General features: G+C 44.2%; 1 protein-coding gene across 6 annotated transcripts in view; it reads right to left on the reverse strand.

The window, feature by feature from the left end:
• Positions 1 to 22,687, reverse strand: part of scaper (S-phase cyclin A-associated protein in the ER) — a 57,649-nt gene that overhangs the window by 18,639 nt on the left and 16,323 nt on the right. For all 6 annotated transcript variants that reach the window (XM_076038043.1, XM_076038042.1, XM_076038044.1 and 3 more), the window contains 10 exons: positions 22,472 to 22,612; positions 22,185 to 22,340; positions 21,589 to 21,731; positions 21,423 to 21,504; positions 21,164 to 21,316; positions 19,972 to 20,079; positions 16,082 to 16,218; positions 13,203 to 13,268; positions 12,654 to 12,780; positions 5,515 to 5,630 (listed from right to left, as the gene is read on the reverse strand). In XM_076038043.1, coding sequence (XP_075894158.1) covers positions 5,515 to 5,630; positions 12,654 to 12,780; positions 13,203 to 13,268; positions 16,082 to 16,218; positions 19,972 to 20,079; positions 21,164 to 21,316; positions 21,423 to 21,504; positions 21,589 to 21,731; positions 22,185 to 22,340; positions 22,472 to 22,612 — 1,229 coding nt within the window. The remainder of the gene's footprint in view (positions 1 to 5,514; positions 5,631 to 12,653; positions 12,781 to 13,202; positions 13,269 to 16,081; positions 16,219 to 19,971; positions 20,080 to 21,163; positions 21,317 to 21,422; positions 21,505 to 21,588; positions 21,732 to 22,184; positions 22,341 to 22,471; positions 22,613 to 22,687) is intronic.

The following is a 22,687-nucleotide window of genomic DNA, read 5'->3' on the forward strand; positions in this document are numbered from 1 at the left end:
GAGTGGTAGCAATACGCTTCCATACAATACTTTCCAAACACTTGTATTAACAAAAAAAAAAAAAAAAATAAAAAAAATCACACCAATGGAAACTCAAGCTGCTTTTGTTCCCACGCGCATTCCTTCGGAGAACAGGAGTTACTCGAGGTATTAAAAGTCATTTGCTCTTAAGATGATCTCTCTGTTGTGTGAAGCAGTGTGTACAAAAGGAAAGGATATCATGTGACTGATCCGAGATAAAATGGCAAGGCAGGACCTCATGGCCGTCAAAGCACAGCAGCCAGAGCAGCCAGGTGGAGTTTCACCGGGTCAAAAAGGCACTTCGTTTGTTCGCACAAAGATAAGGATTTGTTTTGGCTTTTTTTTAAATTGATGATTCTAAATCCTTGTCGTTTAAATTCAACACAGGTCACCTTTGTAACCGAATGACTACGTTTTTTTTTAACTTCTCTAAGAAGACTGCCCAGTCATCATATAGCCAAAACAACCATATCTTTTGTGAACCATCATCCTACGATGCAGACTCAATGATTTTAAAAGAAAACTTTGTGATATATATAATTTATTGTTTTATGCATGCAGGAAATGTATTTTTTGGTGCATTTAAAGAAATTTAAAAATACACTTTTAATATTTAAAGTTGCTCTATATGTGAACCATTTCATCCTGGGGTTCTAAGTTCTTGTCACCCATGAAGTTTGGCCCTTGTTTTAATTTCAAAACATTAAGTTGGACTCAGTCTGCACTGTGTTTGTGCATTTTATGGCCACGGCAGAGTTCGTCATATTGTTTTTCCGTTATCTGGAATTCCTCGAGTTGCCTCGAGAGGTTATTTTAAGTTAATGCCGACACTTCAAGCCAGACAAAACACTGTGGGTTTGACTTTACTTAACACATATTACCTGAAAAAATAAACAGGATGAAGCTTTTAGACGGAAGAAAAACATTCTAAAACATATTCCAACTTATTATTATTAAATCACTTTGCGCCTGTGAGGACAAATGTGCCGTCTGGCCGTCGTGAGCGTCTCACTCAACTGCTCGTGTAATGAGCATGCAATTGCTTGGTGACACAGCTAATCGGCCTTGTCTTTGGTCATCTGTGAACAAATAAGGAGGCTGTCAAAGCCATGTTTGAGTTATGGCCTTACACCACCTTGCACAATGCACCGCCGCAGTGATCTGTCTTTGGTTTCCACCCACATAATTGAGCTTGATGAGCACGACACCTGATAGGGCTGCGCTCTCTGGGAATCCCACTATCTCAATAGCCCCCAATGACAGCTCCGGCGAGAGATATTTAACGGATCAATTTAGTAAAGTGCCATTCGGCGTCGTCTCGCGTTTCCCCCCAAAAAAAACCCAACTTTGCGGCCACTGATGCGTGCCAATCTATCTGCGCAGACAAAATATCTTCACCTGCGCAAAGGAATTCACATTACATTTAAGGATTTTCTCCTGGTTGTTCCTCAAATGGCTGTGAAAGGCAGGCAATCCGCCATTAATGCAAGATTCAAATGAGGGAGAAAACGCAGTGGATCTTACGCTTGCGATAAAAAGCACTGCAATGTAATGAGTCGATGATAATCTGAGCAGCCACAACAAACAGCTTGACCTTGCAAGGTGAGTGGCCTCACAATTTTCTTTTTTTTTCTTTTTTAGCTGCAAGCAGTTCAGGTGGGTTTAGGGATGGATCTCACCTGATCCCATCTCAGGCAACTGTGACCCACTGGGGATCTGCCTGGGTGGCCAACGGTGAGCTGGAGGTGCAGACGGGCTTACAGGGAGGGCAAATGACTTTTAGCTTTTAAATCTTTGCATATCAAGCTACTTGTATTGTTAAGAATAAGGAATGGCTAAACTAAAGTGATGAAAATCCTGATCAGAGAAAAAAACCCCCAATGAATTCTCAGAGATTATCAAAAAAAGAACCTCGACAACTGCAGGAAACTCTCCAACAGAAAAGAAAAGCATCTTTCTCCAACAGTCCTCATAATGGTGAGATTGGAGGTGATGGATGTTGGCCACCATTTAACCAAGTTCATTCATTACAGGGAGTAGTCCGGCCTCGATCAGCTGACAAGCTTGTAAAAGCTCCTTTATGCTTTTCGTCACCGCTTTGACTTATCAGCCCTCGAGATCTTCGCTCCTCAACCCGAGTCTCACGTTTCTCGCCCCCTCTGTGCGTTTCCTACGCAAGCAGTCAAGCCTGACCGGTGTAACGCTGCAGACCTCGGACCAACTTCCAGATCAGGTTGTTCAATCCCAGCCCTTTAAACAGGGTAAATTTGTGTTCGGGAGAAGAAAAAGAATCCTAAGCCAAAATAAAAGGTGAGGAGCAAACCCATTTCCTTGTGCTGTCAAACAATCCTTTCATTCACGGCTACCTAAATGACATTTAATTTGAGTCTGGTGTTGATCTGGCCGATACCCTGAACGCTTCCAAGACATCTACTCTGTCTGTTGTGCCACGCTAGCCAGGTAGGGGGAGGAAATCTGATGACCCATCATGCAACGCACACACACACACACACACACACACACACACACACACACACACACACACACACACACACACACACACACACACACACACACACACACACACACACACACACACACACACACACAAGGAAAACATCCTGAAATAAAACGACAGGTAGTAGATCTCATTTCACAGGATGCGTCAGGTCATGTGAGACAGAGGTGGTCACACATATCGAGAGTTGCCTGAAAGTTGCCTGAACCTCAAAGACACTGTGAAAAGCAATTTGCAAATAATGTTCTTTTGCCAAACAGACTCTCCCAGAAGTTTAAAAAAGTCCTGCTTTGCCTCTTTTATGTGATCTACTTTTTAGAAAATGTGTGGCAAAACATGCAATCTTATTTCCAGCCAGGTCCCAGATATGCAATAAAATATATTAAAAAAAAAATTAAAACCCAACTAAACTGAAATCAACAAATACCATCAGGACGAGGCAAAATGTATTTTGTTCACAGAAGAAACCAGGTGCCAAGACTTGGGATGCTCAGTGTTGTGTGAACTATCCCCACCCCGGCTAACTTTAATGTTAGCCTGAACCAGGCACTCCACTGACCACAGGGTTACACCAGAACATTAGTGGAGCCTCGCAGGAGAATTAGCTCATTAATGTAATGGTAACAATATGGAATCAGCCTCCCTGGGGAGAGATATGGCAGGAGAATCTCCACAGCTGCCTTTTTTTGTAAATCACTCTGCTTATCTGCTGGGAGGGAGGTGATCAATACGGCAGCGTCGCTGTAAACAGATAATGTAGCTCTCTGTGTGCCTGGGGTCCGGGCAGCAGGCCCATTAGGCCACGCATTCAGATGACGGATTGTGATAGGTGGACGGCCGGGGGTCCGCGTCCTTGTGCTGCACCTCATCGACAGCCCCACTGAAGTTATTGAGCAGATTCACAAGGTTGAATAGGGATCATTTTTTTTGTCTTTTGCAAAAAGAGGCAAAACTTGGAAGGTGACTGTCAATCACCTTCTGCTGGACCAATAAGGTTTGGATGGCTGGCAGCTATACACAACGGTGTTTAAAGTCTTGACATGAGTTTGTTCAGTGTGAAGAAGTACAATATTGTCCACCAAATAACGTTTCAAGTGTCATCTTGGTCACTTTTAATTCTCACTCTAATGAAACCTCTGCTACAACAGCACAATCTCTGCTTTGTCTTCTTCTATTGTTTTTTTGTCGCACTGGCTTTTTGCCAAGTAACATCTACCTCTTTATCCATAAAGACAGCTTCCTGATTTTGTAAAGGTTACTAATTTGTTATGGAATACAACACAGGTCAAATAATATTAATAAAAAGAAATAACATTTAAAGAATCTGCCTTCAATGCGGGTTTAACGGTTCACAACCCAATATATGTATATAAAAAGTCAACATTTGAACAGAAACCCACACAAACATATGTATTTTTTCTATTATTTGCAAAATTTGCCAAATGTGTGTCAGGTTTTTAGGGTTGCATTGGAATTCTGTTTTTTTTTTTTTAATTGATGGACTGAAGGCTACAGAATGCAGTGATAATGTATATGTACTTGTTGGCAGCTTATCATCAAATTCAGTTTTCAGCGGGCAGAACGTTTAAGATCTCAAGCCACTCCTAGCCACTTGAAAAACAGAGCTATACAACCCAATTCTTAAAACCTCCCTTATGAGCGATTAGAGCCTGGCTTAACATTGTGTCTGCACAAATGCCATTTATCTAAGGCTTGAGTAAAATTCCTATGTAGATAAACCTGTTTAATCGTGCGAGAAAGGTTTGATCAGGCCAGTGTGCAGAAGATACAAACACAGGGGTTTAATCTACAATCCGCATTTCTGCACCGTAGCACGTCAAGGACAAGTTCCTAAAGCCGTGAAGGTTTTGCATGCGTTTAATCGAACACGCCCTTGTTCCTGGATGTGCAAACAGAAGCAGCCTCTCCATTTGAGATAGAAACGTTTCTTCTACCAGTCCAGAAGTCTGTTTAAAATTCCCTCAGATTGCAGTGATTGAGGAAGAGCGAGGAGGAGGAAGAAGAAAAAAATCAATATACATGTGATGCCCTTTAAAAGCCTTATAAATATAAGAGACATTTGTCCATTAGCAGAGATTCAGAGACCAGTAAATGCTAATGAATGGGAGCGCAAGGCCATTCGAGTCCATTACTGACTCCCACTAGTACGTAAAGGAGCCTCTCTGAGGTTATCTACTGGCAGGCCAAGCGAACGCCAGACCCACAACTCAAAACTACTCCGTCCTCTAAATGATAGATGGGAAACTTGGGCCTTTTTTGTTTCCAGAGAAAAGACTGAGCACAAACTGATTATGGAAGCGTATTCTGTTTCTGCAAGGGCAGTGCTGTTCCTCAATCATACATTCGGAGGAAATTTATTAAGATGAAGCGCTTATAAACAATGATGAAGTAGTAGTTTGTCGAGGGGAGGTCGCTCAGTTCATTCATGCGACTGTATAAAGCAATAAAGGGACGGAGGAAGGGAGAAGGGAGCAACATTTTGTTGGGGTCAAAGATACTGATATTGAACTCTGTGGAAAGGACTTTTTTTTTTCCCTATGACATTTAAAACAACCTGAGTTTTATATGCACCAAATGGGAAAGTAAAGTGTTCAGCTTTTTGAAACAATTAAAATATTTAAATATATTTCAGGATTCTGTGCTGAGTGATGATTGACTTGCATTATTACATAAACACATTTTTGTTACGGAAGAGCAGAAAAAAACACAGGAATGATGACAAAATGATCTCTGAACTGTAAAATGTGGCCATGTGGTCTCCTTCCACTGTTCACAAAAGCTGTTATTTGTGCCATTTGAGAACACAGCCTTACAATAAATATTACGGAAACAAATTACTGGACAAATTCCTCTGTAGGATACATTTTTTGGGGGGAATCTATAAACAAATATGGATTTTTATTTGCGTGTTTGCATCTGAAACGGAGGCAGATGCATTCGGTGACGGTACTCACTTGAGGGGAATGCGAGGGACTGCAGTAGGCGTGGAAGCGGCAGAGATGACCTGCAGGATTTGCTCCAGCGCAGACAGGCCGCCGCCCACTTGGAAAGCCACTTGGTCTGCGTTGCTCTGTCGAGGAAAAGGCAGTGAGAGGAGGACACACAGTGAAGAAGAGGCGGCAAAGTCAGGCTGCTGTGATTCACAGGCTGGACGGGGGATTTGCGAGAGGGGGAGCCTCTCTTTCTCCAACAGGAGCCGTGGATTGAACTCTGAAACAAGGTGATCCCAGGAGTATCCCTGTTTAATCTCAAAAGTGCACACGCTGACTCAGAGCAGTCAAGTTTCAATGGCGGACAAATGCTCCCCAGGCTTTAGCGAGCACCAGGGTGGTCTCAGCCAAACGCCAAAGAACGGAAAGTGCCAGTAATGGACCAATAATGGCCCAGTGTTTGCTGAAAATGAATGAAAAATATCAGGATACAGAAAGATACAAGTGAGAAACACTGGCTTTAGCAATTTTAACGAGGTAAAATCAACAAGCAAACAATAAAGGAAAAAAAACCCAACAACAACAAGCAAATCGAACCTCCTGGACTGTCGAGTAAATTCACTTCAAGTCAAGAATTGTATGTTTGGTTCAATCACTTTTGAAAAACCAAGGGAACGAACAGAGGGCAATGTCATTTATTAATCGACTGAATTTTTTTTTTGTGTTTGTACATATTTCCTTGAGTTCCATTCAGTTGTTTAAAGTAACAGCGTGACGTTTTTACACCTTGAAACGTCTCAAAATAATTAGTTAACAATGGTTTGCCATTTTGACACGGCGCGTTTGGCTGGACTGATGTGGAATTTCTCTGACAACACGCCTCACTTTACTGAAGCCCTTCACTCATTCTCATCGATCCAACCTTGTCAGTCAGCGTGGGTTTCTTTCTGCAGCCTTCAGCTGATTAGGAAAAAACAGATTAATCTCTAGGCAAGTTAAAAAATGTTTTGAGGAGGGAAAAAAAAAACCCAACTTGCGCTAATGAACAACAGGAAGTTCCACTCTACAGCCAGTGGAAGGACTTGAGGGAGCCGTTCGTCCAAAAGTTCACCGAATTGCAGCTTTAAATCAAAGGCTGCGTTATAAATTATCTCCTTGCACAAAGTAGAGTGCATTGCTTGGTTGCCGTTTCTTTTTTTCTTTTTTTATAAGGTATGCTCTTCTTTAAGTCCAATTACAGTAGGGGAGATTTATGAACACATGTAAATAGTTAGGCTCTGCCCTCCTGTGATGACAGAGTAATTGGCGGCGGGTCAGGTGCTGTTGCTACAGTGTCTTATAAATCAACAAGTACAAAGCCGGGAGCGAGCGACGCTGGCCTATCGGGCATGTTTGTGCCTGGGTCGACGGGGAGGAAAAGGATCCCGACAGCGGTGCGGGGGCCAGCCGCTGATGGAGGGTCTTCTTCACACATACAGGAGGCGGGAGGCCGCGTTACAGCGCGGGTCAGCCCTCCGACTAATGAGGCTACGGGCTCCTCAGTGTTGTGACAGAGGCTAAAATCCAGCCACTTCACGGCACTTTTGTTCCACAGATTGGAAGTTGCCAACAAGCCCGGACACAGCTGAGAGAGAGAGAGCGAGAGAGAGAGAGAGGGAGAGAGAGAGAGAGAGCGAGGGTGAGAGAGAGAGAGAGAGAGAAAGAGGGGGAGAGAGACAGAGTGAGAGAGAGAGAGAGAGAGAGAGAGAGAGAGAGAGAGAGAGAGAGAGAGAGAGAGAGAGAGAGAGAGAGAGAGAGATGTGCTTTGCCAAATTACAGATAAGCTCTTCATTTGCCACTCATGTTCGGTGCTGAGGCAACGGCTTCTCGACTCCGGTCATTAAAAAAAAAAAAAAAAAAAAATGAGTACAATGAAATGTCAGCTCTCGGTGTCTCCATGATGTGAGGAAATGAAAACTCCTCATTCTGACTGCATTATCACAGGCTGCCAATGGTTTTAATGCCTAATCAATTGGATCTTGTGCACCAAGCGCAGGCTTAACCCGTCTCCTCGCCCTCCCGTCAACACACCTAACCTAAAAGCTCCGGGGCAAAATGGGAAAAGCAGCTCTTTCATAGCGGCTTACTAAACGGTATTAAAGAGTGTAAGAGGGACCTGCCCGGTCCTGGCCGTCTGCTGCGGGAAAACCAGACGAGACTTTTCTTGGCTAGCCCGCGCCTCGTCTGCTCCGCTGACAGATTCAGCCGTCGCCATGACCGAACAATGCACGTGAAGGGGATTATGTTCAATCTCCCCCGACGTGCCGTCTTAAAGGTGGTCTGTGGGCGCGATGGTCCACAGGAAACAATGGGTGTTGAGCTTCTGGCGACGCAGAGGAACTTTTCAGACGGGGAATGGACACAGAGTGATGACGTTTCCGGGTGCGAGCGCACGCAGGGCAAATGGAACAGTTAGTGCAAACAGCGTGCGGTGGGAATCAAAATCATTTTTTTTGTTTGCGTTCACACAGCCTAAATAAAGGACACTCTGACCCATGGCTAAAACATTTCTTTGCGAACAAAGACGGATAAGATTGGTAAGATTAGCCATTGGACATTCTTCCCCCCTTCGAATTGATGTTTTATCAGCATAAGTGTTTGAGTTTTGCCTGATCCCACACTTGAGTTGCAAGTCACCCACCAATACTAGCTTGGACTTGACAGAAGCATCATTCTGAGTTAACGCACAGCCAGTTCAGCTAAAGGAATGGTCCATCACTTTGTATGAATCCGTGTCAAATGTTGCCAACGACATGGATGTCCCGTGTTTGTGTGAAAAGATCACATCAGATGTAGGTTCAAGCAACATTCAAAGAGCCGGAAAACACATTCATCCATCATCGTGTTGCACAAAAGCTGACCTAAGTGTTTTATGCACGAGTCAAACTCACAGGGCTGTTGACGGAAGCACCGGCACTGCTGGCTCTTATTTTCACAACTCCCAAAAACAAGGTGAGGATTTCTTCCTTTCAGATACGTTCCATAACCTTGACAGATGAACTCAATTTGACCTTCCTCACACTTCTGAACAAACGTCACCACTGCTCAGTGTTTCACCACTGGTTGCTCAATACGGTGAAAACGCACAATAAAATCTCCAACACAAGTGTCTGATCCATGATTGGCGAGAACTAAATGTTCTGTTTCAAGGACAGTTTGTATTGAAACGATCCTCTCCATCGTGCTGTTCACATTTTGACATCGTGAGACCAAGACGACGCCCAGCAAAAGGGTCACAAGTTATTGAAACATTGATTTTTGACCGTGTGCTAAACCACCACTATTGCTAGTGTGTTTGTTTTTTCTTTTAAAAAAAGACCATTGCATGCTTCTACTTAAATTCCCTACTATCATTATATGGTATTGCAGCATGGACCTTCTCACAAGTCGAATATCCCTGACTTTTTGTGCATGCTGAAAAACACTTTCTGGTAAAAGGAGTAAATTCTTTGCATGAAAAAAAACATACACTTATGTAGTGATTTCCCACAAAGAAATTACACCTGAAACAATAAATAAATATATATATTTTTTTTAAATTACAGTCAGACAGCAAGCAATCTTAAGTGTGTTTCAAGCTCCAGTCTGTCTTGCGTATGTCAAAACCTGGCAGAAGGCACAGCAGAAAACACAGCTCAAAGGACGAGGAGCTAATTTTTTCCTCAAACAACATAAAAAAAAAAACCCACTAAGATGTGGACGAGTGAGGGGCTCCTGAATAATACAACAGAGGGAATTTTATCCAATTATTGTCCGGGGTGACCATTGTCAGCCTGGTTGATAGTAAGCCTGAAGCAGCTGGCCAGTCCTGGGACACCGTCCGCAGGCCAGCAGCCGAGCCAGATTGCACTTTGCCGTCCCCTTCCAGCAGATGCTTTAATTAAGGCGGCAGGGAGGGCACAGCCCCGCTCGTCCTGCCTCTCCAACAGATGGACAACAACTGGCAGAGTTCATTAAGGAGTCGCTTCCACTTTGATCTGGGCCTTCAAATCATGGGTTCCCTCCTTCAAATCACTACTAAAAAAAACTGCCAATAAAAATAATAATGAAAAAAAAAAAAAAAAAACCCCGCAGAGATGAGTGTTGACAGACCACCCTCTCCTCGCATGAATTTCAACATTAAACAGTCTGACACGAAAGCTGGAAAGCGGTAAACAAAGCTTTGTGGGCCGCAGCGGCCTTAAACCACAACAAGGCTGCTGGGGTAAATATTTTAAGGTCTAGTGTAAACTTGCGTGTTTACAAGACTTTACGGCATATGCTTTCAGACTGGTTGAGAGCGCCGCGGCGAATGTGGAAAAGGATAATTCCACAATGTTTATTCTCCAAAATGAGCCAAGATTAATCGAAAAGTCGCCGTGGTGCAAAGATTCCACCTGCCGCAGAAACCACGGACGGCCTCGTTCCACTTCGCGTTAGTCTTTTGGCAGGGAAACGGAAGTCTAACTTGGGAACAAACAAATTCTTAAAGAGGAAAGAAAAGACGATCAGCACTCAAATTCAATTCTCCCTTTCTAAACAGGCACACACTGTCGCTGAACAAGAAAAACAATGCCAAGTTAACGTCCATCTTTGACACACAGATGGTAAACTTTCTGTTTTTCCCTGTAGCAAAGAAAGTTTAAAATAAGATTATTCTTGTAATTCAACATATACCAATGCATACAAAAGTAAAAAAAAAATAAGGCCAAATTTTTTTGAAGTTTAACTTAAACAATTTTTAAGGTTACAGTTAAAGGTATAATTGGCCTTTATTATTTAAAAACTACAGCTCCTCTGAAGAACAATCAAAATCCAAATAACCAACCAACAGCTTTCTGTGGACAGATTTTGACTAAAACCAGTGGGACATAAAGGGACAAAATGTTGCTCAATGATAAGTGAGAAAATTGCTCTTTCCGAGAAAAGAAAATTGCTATTTTTGACCCCCAAGAGTCAAGTGGAAAACAGAAAACAGGTTTGACACAAAATAAACCATTAGTGGCCACAGAGGGAGAAAAACACCAGGGTCAGAGACTAGACATGGCCCACGAAGCAAGTTTGGAGGGGCGGAGGGGGGATGGGAGGAGCTGCGCAGTAGGGGCGAGTGTCGGGTGTTGTCGGAGGAATTAGCAGGGAAAGTCGAGACTGAATCAGATATGGGGGGAGAAAAATAAATCTCGAGGTGAGTCAATGACATGAGAGATGCTTGTTAGGTCAAATAATCCAAACGGGCCTGACTTGATGTGACTCAGAGGCCAGACAGCCGCGCTGACGGAGACTCTATTTATTTGACTATGCCCGGGGATTAGAAAGGGAAGTGCTCCCCAGGCTGCCTTTATTGGCCTATCACATGTTCCACTCAGCTCTGGGGCGGAGGGTTCTGCTAGGGAGCTGAGGAGGGAGAACATGACAAAAAAATAAAGAAACGCACACGCACGCACACACACACACACACACACACACACACACACAAAAAAAAAGAGACAAAGCGCACCCAGACGGAGCCTTGACCTGCCCGCTCTGACGACACCGCCGCTGAATGAGGCACATCTACCGTGGCCCACTGACCTCTGACCTCCCCCGTGGGACCCCGGCGTGCCGAGGGGGAGGAGCGCTCGTGTAGCGACAGCTTGCGAGCCGGTCGCGTCACACCGATCTCCTCCTCTCTCCTTACAGGGAGGCCGCGCCACCCAACTCAGCCACCTCGTCGTCCCGCCTCTCTGGGGAAATTCAATAAGAGCCTCCCCGCCCTCCCGCTTTCCCTCCGTCCTTCCCTCCCCTGCTCTTCCCCCAACCACCGCTGACGGGACAGACCCAATCTCTGTATCCTCGCACCCGAAAAAGGCATGCAGCGACGGGCCGTCCGCGTTCTCTCGCCTGCTCGCTGGAACCGCAGCTTGGCAGGATATTTATGCCTCATTACAGGAAGTGGGCTGTATTTTCTCCTCATCATAAACGGCGGTGGCAGGTGTTTTAATTCCTCCCTTCAGTCTCAAATTGATGCCAGTGGCACCGTTTCATTTTTTAATTTTTAATTTTTATTTTTTTTAGGAAAAATGTTTCAAATAAAGGACGGTAATAAATGTTTGATAACACATCTGACAATCATATGCCTCTATAAAGGAGGATAAAGAAATAAATGAGAAGAAAAATAAATATGTATATATATTGCCTTTGTGCATTGCTGGTATTTAAATCCAATTTACTATTGTCTAAACCATCCATGTCATCTGAGTCGGCTCAGCCGGATAGACACAAGACAATGCCCGCTGCCGTGCTATGGGGAGCTCCTCTATTGGTACCATGTGCACAGAGAAAACACAGTTAATCTGGTCCTCATTAGCCAATAACCAAAGGCAAGTCGGGCCGCGGTAAGTGATACTCTGCTGCGTCGGGATGGTGAGACGCGGGCAGACACAAGCGAGCAGAACTCATCACTGGGGAGACAGAGCCAGAGGGCTGCTGGCATGACCTGTGCACCGCCGCAGCCACTTCGGTTAAGCCACTAACTGGCAACCCAGCGGAGGAGGAGGATCACCAGTATGTAATTTACTGTGTAAGTGATGCCTGTTAGAGGTGCCACTGCTGCGGTCTAATGATTTTGTATGTAGTTTTCCAGTCAAAACATTCTCACACCACTACCGATGAAAGCATATAATGTGACTAAAATTAAACAAAGACATTTCAGTTTAGAGTTTAAAATAATTCACTTTTGCGTTTACATTTTTTGCAAGATAATTAGAAAAGACAACAATCTTACATTTTAATCTGTACTTCTTTGATAAGTTTTGCGACCGGAGTCCTTTTATAAATTTCAAAATTTTCAAAAACAGCCACAGTTTAAACACTGAATTCACCTTTTAGGTAACTTCTACTCTTTATTACTTCAAAAAAAAAAGTTAAACGTGGGTGAAATATTATCTGATGACACACTAAACAAATTGTGCCTTTTGTAGCAACATTTATGCCTCTTCTTCAGTAATTTAAAAAAACAAAATTAATGAAAAAAGCAATATCTTATAGCAATAATTGTCTATTCCATTTAAAAAAATAAATAAATAAGGTATTTGAATTCAAACTTATTTAAAACATTTTTTTTATGTTTTTGTTTCTTGAATGAATCCTTCAATCAAAACACCTACCTGTTTCTCCAAGATGCGGGAGATCTCGCCCAGCGTTCTGTCCAGGCCCGACACTCTGTTGTTGGCCCACTGCCCGCTGTCTTGGCCCTGCAGCTGCTTCAGCAGGTCCTTCACCATGCGCTGCAACCTGAACGCACAAGAGCACACATGGAGAAATCTGTTTACACACTGGCCTTAATCCATCCTGACCGACGTCCCAGTCCTATCCTGTACAGCACAGCGCATAATTAGTGAAACTATTGACCAATTAAGCCATTAGTGAGAGATGAACTATTTGGGAATTAATTAAATTATTTAGTCTAGGACTTTAAAAATTATTACAAGTATGAGTGATGCGTTATTTTTTCTTAGTGTAAGAGAAAAATGTCTTAATAAAAACAAAAAAATCATGTTTGAACACTAAGATAAAAAAAAAGTTGACTGAGAATTTGATGTTACATTAAATACACATACTGGCCGTGTAGCCGACAAAATCCAACAGAAAAAAAAACATAGAAAAAAAAAACAAGCATCCTTTGAATTCCCTGAAAAGTGAGTCAAGACACCTACTTGGCCTTGTATGGAGAGTCGGGGACCTGCGTCTTCGCCTCCATTGATGTCTCATATTCCTTCGCCCTACAGACAGAAGGACAACAAAAAGTCAGTGACCACAACGGAGGACGGTGTTGACAGAGAGAAGAAAAAGTTCAGTCTGTGTTTGTTTATTTGGGACGTCACACATTCAAACAAGCGGCTCGACTTTAAATAATCAGATAGTGCCTCTGAGGGGGACGCGTGCCTTGCTGCCATCAGCCATTATTGTTACTATTAGGATGACCATTACCCTCTACCTTTGAATCCAACTTACTGGGAGTGGTTTTTAAGGGGAGAGGCTCAAGTTCTTCTCTTCGATCTTTGTCAAACAAACAGTTAAAGGGGGTTACGGGCGGCGCAGGCGCCGTTTCCAATATGTAACCTCCTGAAAAGGTCGCGGCCATTAGGGGACTGGCGACATTACGGCCAGAGTGTGTGTGTAGGTCAGGAGGGTAGGAGATTCGCTCTGTCAGTCAGGGCCTTCCAGACATGATAAGTAACTATTGATCCGAGTCAGATAGAGCGCCTTACGGTCACCCGTCTTTTCAGCGATATGATGATACCACGAAGCACTTCTTGGAAAAGGACAGGTGGGTTTGTCCCAGAAGGACGGGCACAGGCTGACCAGAACTTCATCCACTTCTCACTTTACCAAAGAAGAAAGACAGATGGACTATAGCAATGAAATCAAGAACTCCTTCAAGGTGTATTGTGATGTGTTGAAAGATTAAAAAGAAATCTGACCTGTTTTTGACAACACCGCTCCCAGTCAGGTTTACTGACGACACAGCCAGGCAAGAGTTTGTTTTGACCTCCTCTTAACGTACGTTCCAAAGTACGGTTTTAGCTGGCTAAGCTCGCGGCAAAAATTTCTGCAGGAGGCTCCAAACAGAGGGCTAAACATGCAGATCGAGGAAGGGACTTTTTCGTATATATGTGTATAGAGAAAAAAGACTGTGTGAGACTGTGAAGGGTCAAAAGAATAGGGTTCAGTTGTTATAAACAATCGCACACATTTCTTGCACGATTTCAACAAAAACAACGCTGACTCACATAGGGGGCCTTGTGCTTTTGAACCCATCTGTTTGTGTGTTTGTTGTTAAGGTTGTATATTTATTTAGGAGCACAGTCGTGTTTACAGCCACACACACACACACAACCACACACGGTTCCCAGAGGTGCAGAAGGAAAGAGCTAAAGGAGAGGACCCTCCTCCCTCCCCCACTAAGCCCCCACTGTGAGAGATGCTTGACTAAGGCGTATGAAGCGAGACGTGCGCGAAACGGCGGCGCAGCCAGCCGACCCGGCGAAAAGCCTGGTAAGAAGCACTGCCGTTTTACGGACACCATACAGCGCTCCAATAAAACGCTTCGTTTCCACCCCGTGGTGAAGCAGCTAACCTTTATGTTTACTGGGGGCTCTGTGTTATTTATGACCTCTGAAAGCCTGCTGCTTTTGACTGCCGCTCTCAGCAGGACTGGTGCTGGAGTGACGGAGAACAGAGGCAGATCATGTTGTCACTTCCTCAGTACCAGAACTTCACAAGGAAAAAAAAAAAGAGCACCACAGGGAGGGCGTTTAGGCTTGTTGCTGCCCCTTCTGTTCCCATTTCAAATCAACTTTTTCAGCTGTATGACATTTAAAAATTCTTTCCTAGTGATTCAAGTGGAGAAGTATCCAAGGGTCATTGTGATACGGGGCAGAATAATAATCAATGAGTCTCCCCAAAGTCACTGGAGGCCACCGACTTTGTGATCTCAATGAATAATCTCATTATCATTAGCGGATTTAGAATGCCAGAGGAGGAATCTTGAATGCCAACAGTAAAATGCTTGCAGGGTTGCTGATGATGAGCTCCGAATCAGAATACTTTACTCACCCCGAGGGGGATCAATAAAGTTTGAAAATGATGAGTGACTGACTAAATTATCAATGTGTTGGCTGACTTGATCTTGTCCCGTTTCAACTGTTTGCAGGATCCAACAGGGCAGCTTCATCGGCTTCAGCAGGTTAAACCGTCTTTGCTGGTGAATTCAAACCTTATTTTTTGACTGTGAGAAGATGCTTCACCAAAGAGCAGAAATTATGTGCGATGCAAACACTTTTCCTTTTGCTCCTACTTTTTTTTTGCTCTGAAATCCAAATACATGTATGTTTGGATTTGCTCTGAAATCAAAACATGAACGTATGTAATACGTTTTATTTTTGTTGACATTTTATTTGACGTTTGACGACCAGTGACAGAAGCCAAACCTTGTGTAAAACATCTGTAAAGACAGGCACAATGAATACTAGAGTCTATTAGCAAGTGTATTTATGGCTCGTATATTAGTGTCATCATCCTGTTTGCAGCGAAACGCAACAACCAGCATCAATAACAGCTCAGAGTGAGCACTGTGTCTGCGTCCAGCCCCCTCCAGCCAACTGTGACAGCCAGTTAAAATGATTGCACTCGGGTCTGGCTTCTGACACGCAGCAGCTCTGAATCCTATTTGTTGATTGCTATTGATTTTTCTTTGATACATCATTAAAAAAAATAACAACAATAAAAAAAATCAATAGCTCACAGGAAGATAAACAGGCATGAATCATACATGCTTTAACATGTGCCACTGAAGATTTGGCAATACCCTGGCAGCAATTTGGAGGAGAGCTCTTTACAGGTGAAAGCTCTGCAGATCGATTCGCTGCTGCCCAATCACAGAGAGTGGCCATAAATTCAGTTCATCATTGTTACCTTGTGGAGAGCAGGGATGCACATAACATTTGCCTCCCAGCTCCTCGTCACTCGTCAGAGAAAGACTTGGTTGGAGGGTGAAAAGAGGAGGAGGAGGAGGAGGAGGAAGACTACCTACCTGGAGTTCATCCTCGCTCGCAGTTTCTTCGCCTTCTTCCTCGCCTTCTGCCTCTCCTCTCCATCCTTCTTAGTCTCGGTGGAGACAGAGCTGTCCGTCACGATATCCACAATGTATTTCTTCAAAGAGAGATGCTCCTACAGTGGACAAAATAAATACCTTTAAGAAGGGTCAAAAAAAACAAATGTGGTGCTAGGCATCAAAAGTTTCAATGTTTGCTGTATTTGCTTTTTTGTGCATTACGAATTGTTACTTTTATCTAGTTATTTATTATTTGTAAATATTACTATTATTTCTAAAATTTTGACAAATCTTAAGACTGATGCATTTGAAGTTATTGCATCTAAGCTATTATTTTTCAAGTTTTAAATTAAATAAAATCTTGTACTTAAGGAAAAGGGAACTGGTGGCAATAGTTTAGTTTAATTAAAAGATATATTAAGGAAAATAATTTGATCATAAAACGATCATTGTTAAAACCCCTTCAATGCAAGCGTATAGGCAACCTATGAAAATGTGACACATGCAATCTACACCTTTCACTAACTCCATTCTATCCTGTAATTACCTTAAAAAAAAAAGACATCGCTGTATTCAAAACCAGCCCCTATGGGCAGGCTGCAGGCTGGGGGTGTTGCCTGATGTCACATGATTCAGGGGGTTTTCCTCCCCCCCACCAGAAGGCAAGAAAAAGTAACTCAATTTGAAAAACATGATGCATGTGCAAGAAACCAATTATCCAATTATGTTGTCATTCAGCCCCCCAGAGGACAGGATGGTCTCACAGATAAACGTTTTCCATTCAGCAGTGGAGCTAACCAGCGTGCGGGATGCAATACTCTCTGTCACATTTGTTGTCAGAGCACCTGCTGTCTGGGTTGGGCTTTTTTTTTTTTTTTTTTTTTGGTCCCTTTCTCGGTCGTTGGTTAAAATAAGGCTCGTCTTGCACAGCGCGCAGCAGCGACTAAGTGGCCACCAAACACACCAGGCCTGGATCGACCCAATCCTTCCTCCTTTTTTCCACTTTCAGGCCATGAAAACGTTGTTTACAAATATTTCCAAGAGAAAAACTGGAAGCAGCTTTGATTGTTTCGCATGGCTTTCGTTCTGTGATTTCTGTTTTGTGTGCAATTGTCACAGCGGTTGGCAAGGGGTCTGCTTCCCATTTGGAAACTGTGAAGTTACAAACCGTGATGTTGTTTATTGTGAGGATGTTTGCTGCCGTGAGGATGTTTGCTGCTGGCTTCCAGAAACCACTCAAATATAATTACATGTCGTCAACTTTGATCTGGTTACACAGAACTTGCAGAGTCCAAGATTTCAAAGCTAGCGCCTGCATGATTTTACTGTCAATGTGATCGGAAAAGTGCATGAGACAAAGTACAAGGAAACTTTTTATCTCGACCAACTACAAAACTTTTTACTCAATACACACATTACATCAAATATTATTTTAGCCATATTCTCCAAAGACTAATAAAGAGGAAACTGAATGAAAAGAGTGTCAAATGTTTCTAGGTACTGTTGGTTGTGTGTGCATTTGCCCTCCAATATTTCAGAGCCTACAGGTCTGCCCTGACACATGACCGTGGCCGTCCCTCACTTGGTCAGCAGCAGCTGCTCCGTAATCTCTCTGAGAGGCTCTGGAGCGCGCCGGGCACTCACCTAATGGAAACGTTTCAGTAACGTGTTCAAAACACGAGGGACAAAAACCACAATTGTAATATTAAAAAAAGAAAAAAAAGGGGTGGAGGTTGGGGGGAGGATTCCAGAAATATTAAACGCCAACATGCAGACGATGATCCCTGAGCAAATAGACGAATAATCACTGCATCCAAATTCCTGTTGTCGGGAAGCCGACCTGAATGGGCGTCGTGCAGACTCCGGGTTGTTTTGAGTGGACCGCGCCTGATGACAGACAGGTGTCTCCCACTGAACTGTTGTAACAAAGAGGCAAAGAGGCCTGGCCCGAGGGCGTCGCGCCGGCACAATACCGCAGGTCACGGGTAATACGATCTCGCGCTAAACATCTCCCCCTGTTCCCCCTCCTGCTACAAACAGTCCGACAAGAGATCTAATGGGCCAATACAAATACATATTCTATGGGTTATGCTCGTCGACCGGCTCTTTTGTCAAGTACAAAGGTCTTCTAAGAGTTGAGTGAGGGTGTGGGGGAGGTGGGGGTTCCATTTGACGTGGAGCAAACAGCTGTATTCTGTATTCCACCACGGCTACCGGGTAGGAGACGATAGCGCGCTGGGATTTGGTTACCATCCGCGACGGTGGTTTGAACGATATTTTGCGCGTAACAGAATCCCATTAGTGGCATTTACGGAGCGGATGAGTTAGACAGAGACCCCCCAAAAAAGCAGACAGAAAACTATTCATTGGATCTTTCAGGGACAGCTTTCAACAGGACGAGATGTCAGCGTTAAAGACAGTGTGGGAAGAGAGAGGTTTCCCCTCAGCTGGCGGTCTGGATATTTCATCACACTCCTCAACTCATGGTCATGAGTGCAGCTTTTGCTACAAGACCTGCAGTGTAACTGTGCAGCTTTTTAAGAGGCTGGTGATCCCTCTGCTGGCTGCGCTTGACAACTGAACTGTCAGTGTGTCGAGGAGCCAAAATCGGAGGGCTGGAGCGTTAAATGACAAAAAGTGATCTTCAATGACAATGGATTGCTTCAAGATTCAGTTGACACAACCAAACCGGAAACCACTTCAGTTACTTCAACTTAACTGCCATGCACTGCAATGGCTTGGATTACATGGATGACTGAGAACGTACAAAGACCATGACATCTTCTTTGGTTGTTTGTTGTACATATACTGAGTTGAGTGCTTTTGTAACTACTGTATAGTTTATTTTTTCGTACTGTTTTTTAAGTGCTTCAACAGTGTAGTTTCCCAATTTGGGATCAATATAGTAAGTCTATCCATCTATCTATCTATCCGTCTAACTGTATGTAGAGAAAAACAACTTTCAATGTGGGTAATGATGCTATGGTACAGAAATTAGCTGTAAGTGATGCTAATTAAAAGCGTTCACCAAGCAACAGAAGCTGAAACATCTTAAAAATGTCCACACACAGACGGCAATTATTGAGTGAGTATCTAAACATAAACTAATGGCATTCATTCAATCATTCATCCATCATCACACTGATAATAATAATATGTAAAGACTAAGAGACTAAAAAAAAACACAGTCCCAACATTGGTCCTTTGTTGCTGTACAAAGGGAGGAAGTGCAAATGACAGAGTGCTTGAACATGAACCGATTATTGTTCTATAGTGGTGGAGTGCGTCTCTCCGTCGCCCGCACTGTTTATCACCCTGTCACACGGTAGAAAAAAAAAAGCCTTCATTAGTGGAGGGAAGGATTTAAAGGAGGGGAATAAAGGGGATATCAATTATTCCCCCGCTGAAAAAAATGCCTCCGATGACAGATCTGTCCGAGGCCAAAGGTGCCGCGTCTAGCACCAACAGTTGTCAGGCTCACAATGAGCGCGGCTGAAAAAGCCAATCTCATATTGCAGCCCGGGAGGTTACCTCGAATTAACGATCCGCCTTCCTTCCTGTTGAGAGGCGTTTCACGACAAAAAAAAAAAAAAACCCAGCCTGGAGACAAACGGGGGTGATGTCACTCCCCACGCTGGAGCGCTGGACCTGAACTGTGTACATTTCAAGGCCCGTTTGTGATCGCACAAAGCCGGCCGTGGCGTCCCAGAAAGAAAGACGACAGCCGCGTCATAAAAGGCCCGACCACCGCGTCTCTTTTGTCCTTTTTAAGCCGGCACGAGCGGCGGAGGACGAGGGGATGTTTGTTCTCGGCTACCTGTGCGTGTCTACCTGTGTGATTGTGTCTACCGAGTGTGTGTGCTACGCACCACTTCCTCGTCGGAGAGCTCCCGTCCCTGGATGCTGCTACTGTCTCGCACGGCCTGCTGGTGCCTCTTGCCCTTGGTGTGGCTGAACAGGTGCACCTCCGAGGTGATCTGCAAACACAAACACAGCGGTCAGAGGTCACGGCTGTGGACACAATGGAGAAAGAGGCAGGAGAGGGTCAACAGAGACCCACGGGACGGCGGTGAAACCATACACTACAAGGGCTTTTTCAGAGGGGGACAAAAAGTCCATGCGGTGGAGTTGAAAGCGCAGATAGGAAGGAGACGGTGCATGTGTCGTTGTGTCTGAATGGTTATTTGGGATGCGTAGTACACCTGTCGGAGCTGAGATGAAAAAGAAAATTTAAACTATTCATTAAAAAAAATAAAATAAAAAAAATACATCTCACACTCATCTTAAAATATCCTGCAAAAAAGGAGAGGAGACGGCCGGACAGCACTGTGAATAAATGCAAACCTGTGCCGTGGCTGCCAGCGCAGGCAGGTGTGCAGGGCGCAACACTGTCCAATCTCTGAAAACAAGCCTGTTCGCCGGCGCGAGCACTCGCCGTCATTAAATTAAGTGCTCGCCGCTGACCAATCTATGATCTCTGGTGTCAGATGTTGGCCAAGGTCATCTGGCATTTTAACAAGATTCCCTCTTTCAGCCCTCTCCGACCCTCCCGCTTATCTCATGCTGGTTTTAAGACTCAAGGTGCTCCCCCTTCCTCCCATTCCTGCCCCTCCCCCGCTGAAGCCAGTCTGTCAGAGACGGATGCGTCTGCTTGTGGATTTGTTGGTTGGTGCCCTGATAAATCTCAGTTAAAGGGGAACATGTATTAATGAATCCATTTAAATCCTTATTTATACGTGCCCTTTTCCACAAATCCTCCTAATTGCATAACAATCAGCATGTTTATGTGCACTATAGAAAAAGGAGAAAAAATAACGTCGAGAGCTGTTTTGCAGAAGACTTGCAGTGTGTGGCGTAGATGCACAAAAGTATCTCTTGACACAAAGAAATATCTCAATCAACAGGAAACAATTTGCCCTTTATAAACGGTGAGAGGGTTTTAAGCGTCCCAACTTCCAGGATTTGAACTGCAAGCATAGTGGATGTTTTTGAAACTAGGTAATACAGCTCTCTTTTTTTTTTTTTCCTAGAAAAGTTGTCATGAGTTCAGGGACCACATACCTCGACGCAGCACAGGGAGCACTGTTTTTTGCGCTCGTACGGCGTCAGCTTGGGGGCGTAGTCCGTGTTGGCGTGTCGACCGCTGCTGAGCTCAGCGGCCTTCTCCTTCCGCTGCTCGATCTGCTCCATGTGCCTCCGGCTGCTCTCGTCGTGCTGCAGGGGTGGGGTGGGGTGGGGTGGGGAAAGAAACCGGAAAACCGGGGCTGACTCGTGTACGATGGCAGACGGGCACGCGCGGTGCTCACGGGTGTAAACTTACCTTCATCTGAATCTTCTTCTGCAGCTCCTCCATGGCTTCCTGTTGGGCCGCGCTGAGAGCGGCCAGACGCTCCTCTCGGTCCCTTGGAACGAGACGCAGGCAGAGCGTTGTGAAAACTGCGGCTCACGTCAGAGACAAGCGCTTCTATGGACGCAAGTCTTCGTACCTGGCTCTTTCCCGCGCTGCATCCTCTCTGGCTTTCTCCTTTTCCTGCCGCTGCTGCTCAATGCGGGCCTCCTGCTCCTTCCTCTTCATGAGCAGCTCCTCCACCCGGGCCTGCCGCTCAGCCTCCAGGAGCCGTTTTCTCTCCTACAATAAAAGAAAGTCAGATTAAAGACAGACCTGAATGCCAAAATTAAAGGTACAGTGTGTAAAATTTGGCATGATTTCTGATTTTCATATTGGTAAAAGCTTAACATACTGTCCATAAACACACTAATGAAAGTGTATACTCACAGTACAATAAAATCATTTGGTTTTCCTACCCTTATAATGGTTCTCATATATACACTACCAGTCAAAAGTTTGGACACACCGTATGAATTTAAGGTCTTTTCTTTCATTCTCACTATTCTGACTATTGACATTGCAGTTTTTCACTGAAGGCACCAAAACTACATTTTTTTTTCTTTGCCGCATAATTACATAGCCCATCTGTCAGTGTCTTAAATATGAAACATGTTGTCAGGCTTGTGGGCTTCCTTAGAAATTTGACACACTCGACCTTTAAATGCAAAAAAAGTGCCTGTTTATATATAATACCTGCACAGCCTCGTCTCTGGCTTGCTTCTCTTCCTGTCTCCTCTGTCGGTCCTCCTGCAGCTCGTTCAGCCGCTGTTCATACTCATTTAACTTGGCCAAGGCATCGTGTCTCTTGTTTTGGGCTTCCAGAGTGTTAATGAATGCAATTTCATTCACCTGTAAATTCAATTGATATTGTATTAGTACATGCATGTAAAAAAGTACAAGATTGGCAAACTGTTTAAATGCCCAAGAATGGTGAAGCCCTAAAAAGAGCCAGACACTCTTGGAGGGATCCCCTCCTCTACCTTGGCCTCTTCTTCTTGTGCTTTCTTCACTATTGCCTGCAGCAGCAGCTCTCGCTTGAACTCCGCATGTAACAGCTTTTCCTCCATCATTCTTCGGCGCTGCTCCAGCAGCTCCTCTTTCCATTTTCTCACCTCCTTCTCCTGCAGAGAGCGACGAGTGACAAGCAGGAGCCGGTGGAAATGTCACGGAGGAAAGAAAAAAAATAGAAAGGACAT

This window comes from Nelusetta ayraudi, unplaced genomic scaffold, assembly GCF_046127955.1.
Source record: "Nelusetta ayraudi isolate G7.1 ecotype Tasmania unplaced genomic scaffold, CSIRO-AGI_Nayr_v1 ptg000053l, whole genome shotgun sequence".
In the NCBI taxonomy this organism is placed as follows: domain Eukaryota; kingdom Metazoa; phylum Chordata; class Actinopteri; order Tetraodontiformes; family Monacanthidae; genus Nelusetta; species Nelusetta ayraudi.